We start from the raw sequence: 4,507 nt of genomic DNA, 5'->3' as shown, positions 1-4,507 counted from the left end.
TTATTTTTTTTACTCCTCTCCAGATAGATGTTATTCAGTCTTAGAACACACAGAGCTTATTTGAGTGAGGAAAAAGAACTGAGGGCTGATCTGAAGGATTCTGAGTGTTTACACCAACTGCTTGCCATACATCCAAAACAAGCCTTTAATTTGTCCCATAATCGGTTTTTATTTTAGGGAATAAATTAAAGATGGACAAGGATTTCCTGAAAATAAAGATCTCTGGATTTTATTTTTTCTTCATGTTTGTGTTAAATAGGACAAACCTTTAAAATATATATATCTTAGTAGAATAAATTAAAGCCCAATGTGTTCAGACATGTTTGACTCATTGTTAGAGCATGTTCCAACTGCATATATATATATATATATGTATATATATATATATATATATATATAGGCCTAGAAGGTGGTGTAGAGAGGCCCTGAATCAAGTTTTTTTACTGGTTTTATTTCTCTATTCTTTGAAGACATTACTTCTTTTTTAGTACGTAACATTTCTATTTTTTCTGCCTTGTCCAGAGAAAACAAAGATGCACAACCATAGACAACGTTTAAATATTTATTCCGTTTTTCTTGAATGATTCATATGCAATGTATAGTGAAAAAAACACAATATTTAACTCTGGAAAGGATTAGGCTCAATACATCTGCTTATAATAGGTAATAAAAACTCCAAGAAACCATTGACAAAAATCATAAGAAAGTCTGTGTCCTTTGGTGCAGAACATAGCAGGACTCTGAATCTTAATAATTCAGACGTAATACAGATGTCTCATGGATTACTGAGGAATTGGACGATTTTTTTCGTCGTCCAACTCATTTCTTTCTTGATTCCTTTTCTTTGCACATGAGCAGAAACAGTGTTTACCAATAGTAGAGAAAAACAGCTTGCCATAAGCCTGTCAGACCAGATGATTGCAGCTGTCATATATGAAGTAGCAGCACAATGTTTACATTCATGTGAAGCTGACCGGTGAGGATGAGCCTGTGGTACAGTAAAGTGATTATTAGCAGACATGCAGACACTGTTCATTATAACATCCACTGCTTCACAGCTCTTTGGTCACACAGAGTGAGTCTTTTTGCACAAAGCAGGCCGAAGCTGAATATAATAGAAACACACACATTCAACCCCTCAAGTCATCAGTCGGTTCTATTTACATGCATTATGAGCTCCTCTCCCAAAGATAAAAAAGCAGCCAATGTTTCTTGTTACATCCAGTGCTGAGCTTTAAAAAAAGCAAACATATTTTCACATTGAACATGATTTTGTCAGAGTTAAAACAGGTTGAACATAAAAAAAAAAAAAAAAAGCAGTATAAGTGGAAAAAATGGATGTTTGCAGGGTGGCCAATTCTGGAAAGTACCATTAGTTTGACTGTAGAGAGCTGCTTCTAGTTAAAAAACTGATCTGGCTGAAAATATTTCTTTCTTTTTTACATAACAACTACTTTAATAAAAAAAAAATCACTTAAAAAAACAAAAAAACAAAAACAACAACTTAAAATGCTTTCTAATTTCCCTCATAAGGCATGTTTATTTCTCAGTGCGATATATAAAGTACATTTGGGTTTTTTTCTGTCTTCTAACACAGAAACCAGTGCTTCAGACTAAATCTTATTTACAACAGAGATGCAGCGATCTGTCCGCCACAGATTGGAACGGATTCATTTTTATTCCTTATGTATAAATGCATTAAATCTTAAACCTTTCTAAAACAAACAATATGTGTTATGATGTCTTTTTTGGAGGGTTTGTAAAAATGTAATTTTTTGGTTTACTTTTATTGTTTCCAAATATCTTAGACCCTCCAGCACAGCTGCTTTATTTTTATATTTTAGAAGAGAATCAAAAATAAACCATTTTATTTTTTAAATCGGCCTGATCGGTGCATCTTTCAGACTCTCTGCGGCTCGTTTCTTGCCTGTTTATCAAAGGATAAGCGCTTGTATGTCTCTGTTGTGACCTGCTGCAGGTAGAAGATGTCAATATCCGGGTGTTTTAGGGCGGTCAGGTTCAACGTCCTGCAGCGTGTCGCCGCGTATCTGACCACGCACAGCATCAGCCCCCCGCACAGCGCCAGGAACACGGTGATGCCCAGGACGCTGCCGGTCTTAATGTAAGAAGGCAGGGCGGCCGGCTGGAGGCTGATCGGGGTGGTTGATGGAGCGGGAGGAGGAGGAGACCCAGATGCGTCCTCCTCATCCTCATCCTCCTTGGTGTGATTCATCCGGACACACTTCTCCTTCTGCAGGGTGTAGCCCTTCCTGCACACACACCTGAAGCCGCCGAACAGATTCTCGCAGTCGTGATCGCAGAGCCTCTGAGCCTCGCATTCATCAAAGTCGTGGCAGGTGGCTGCTCCCTCTGAGTGGTCCAGGATGAAGCCTTCTGGGCAGAAGCACGGCGTGTTCTTACTCTCCTGCTTCGGGTTGGGATGACAGATCGCAGGGCATGTTTTCTGATTGCAAACTTGCTCGCACTTGGTGGGGTCCTTGGGGGACACCCTGTACCCCTCTCTGCACTTGCATTGGTACACCCCGCTGATCTTCGCGCAGTCCATATGCTCGCATAATCTGCAGATGGAGACGTTAACGCAGGCGCCCTCCTCCATCGCAAAGCCCTCCGCGCAATCGCACTCGTACCCGCCATCCAGGTTTACGCACACCTTACCCTCAGCCAGGCACGCGTTCTTCTCGTCCGCGCACTCATCCACGTCCACGCAGCTTTTCCCGTCCGCTGCAGGCCTGTAGCCCTCGGAGCAGCGCCGGATCTCGGACGGGGAGCTGCTACCCGGCTCAGATGTGTTCGTGCAGGAGAAGCTGTTGTGATGGAGGGATTGCGCGGCTGGACACGTACAGGTGTGGTTAAATTGATCGCAGCTGTGATCACAGCCACCCTGCAGAACCTCGCAGCGCCACGGAGCCTGCAGCCAGTTGGCCACACAGAGATACTTGGAGTCCGGGAACTGAGCGCCGGGCCGAGCCGCCAGGGCCAGGGTCCCAGGGGGAAAGGTCTCCGAATCTGCAAATTCGAAGCCTGCATGTGAGCGGTAGGTCACCGAGGTGTTCCCACTGTCCCGAACGACGCCGCATACGTCAGAGGAGCCGAAGGCGCAGAAGAAGCCGTCCAGGATGTCCCCACAGTGCTCCGGCCGAACCTTGAATCCGGGCCCACTCCCCGCAGAAACAGCCGTGCAGTTTGGGCCACCCTGCAGCCAGAACACCCCTGTGAATCCTCTCAATAGACGCTCAAACTTGCTCGTCTCTACAGAAGTGCTGGATTGGACCAGCTTTCCGGTTTGCCCCTCGCAGGCTTCCTGCGCAGCTTTAGAGTCCAGAGACTCCTGGAAGCAGCAGAGATTCCCGGAGCAGCGAGCGCGCTGCAAGGCGGCCGCTTCCTGCAGCAGAAGAGCGGAGAAAAACAGGCCCAGAGACACAGGAGCCATGGTGGAGAGCAGCTGGGTTCCAGTTAACACCTCCGCTTGTATCGAGGAAAATGATCGAAGATCTGAAGCTGAAACAGGCTCACCATTGCTCCCATTTATACCGCATGTCGCGCAGTGTTTGTTCTGTCAGGACCGGGCAAAGGGAGGAATTTCCGTTTGGCCGGAGAGTGCAGCCTTGCAGACTGTTCAACGCCCATCCAGCCTTATCTGAAAAAAAAAAAAAAGGGTCTCCAATCAAAAGACACACATGTGCGCACGAATCTTTAATTAGATGACAAATGATTTAAATCTCAAAAGCACCCCCCCCCCCCTTCACCAGATCCCAGAGGAACAGTCTCTTCTGTGTCATAGGAGGAGAAATTTTCCTGAAATCCCAGATGGTTGCTCAGAAATATCATCCTTTAATCCAAATTAATGGGAAACCTGTGATTCAGTCTTCAGGTCAGCCGGAGGCCAAGTGACTTTCAATCTCAATAAGGATAAAAGGTGAATAAACAAACTACGTTTAAGGTTTCAGCTGAATAAACATTTATCTACCATAAATATCTATAAACCATCCATTCATTTTATAATTCAATTCAAATCAGCTTTGATGTAGCGCCGATTCAAATTACACGTCATCTCAAGGCACTTTACAGTTCACCAGATCATACAGTCGAATTGATTCAAAGTTTTCTATCTAAGTCATTGTCTCAAAGGCAATCCCTCACACTAAGCATGCTAGTAGCGACAGTGGAGAGGAAAAACTCCCTTTTAGAAAAAAGAAACCTCCAGCAGAACCAGGCTCAGTGTGAGCGGCCATCTGCTGAGGCCGACTGGGGTTCAAGGAGACAGAAGCAGAGACACAAAAAGAAACTGTAAAAGGCGGCCCCTTCCAGGAAGACAAGCTCCAAGCCAGCTCCCATGCCAGAGGACGAAGAGAGCACATCCAGCCAGTCACAGTCAGAGAAACAGGACTACACTGTAAAACAGGCCAATCTCCAGCATCTATAAACAAAGGTGTTGATGTTAGCAGCACAGATGAGGTTTCAAAATAAGAAGCCAGTTTCCCCCTGA

General features: G+C 44.8%; 1 protein-coding gene across 1 annotated transcript; it reads right to left on the bottom strand.

The window, feature by feature from the left end:
- Nucleotides 1–1,900: 1,900 nt before the first annotated feature.
- On the bottom strand, nt 1,901–4,149 carry LOC107100250 (thrombomodulin-like). Its single transcript, XM_015398668.1, has one exon. The coding sequence runs from the start codon at nt 3,449–3,451 to the stop codon at nt 1,901–1,903; it is 1,551 nt and encodes a 516-aa protein (XP_015254154.1). The 5' UTR covers nt 3,452–4,149.
- Nucleotides 4,150–4,507: the final 358 nt, after the last annotated feature.

The sequence above is a fragment of the Cyprinodon variegatus genome, unplaced genomic scaffold (assembly GCF_000732505.1).
Source record: "Cyprinodon variegatus isolate N-32 unplaced genomic scaffold, C_variegatus-1.0 Scaffold949, whole genome shotgun sequence".
Taxonomy (NCBI): Eukaryota; Metazoa; Chordata; class Actinopteri; order Cyprinodontiformes; family Cyprinodontidae; genus Cyprinodon; species Cyprinodon variegatus.
The sequence above is the reverse complement of the archived record's forward strand: the minus strand, read 5'-3'. Positions and strand labels throughout refer to the sequence as shown.

What these genes read in the sequence shown, in the direction of transcription:
- LOC107100250 (XM_015398668.1), bottom strand. Translation starts at nt 3,451, where the DNA reads ATGGCTCCTGTGTCTCTGGGCCTGTTTTTCTCCGCTCTTCTGCTGCAG.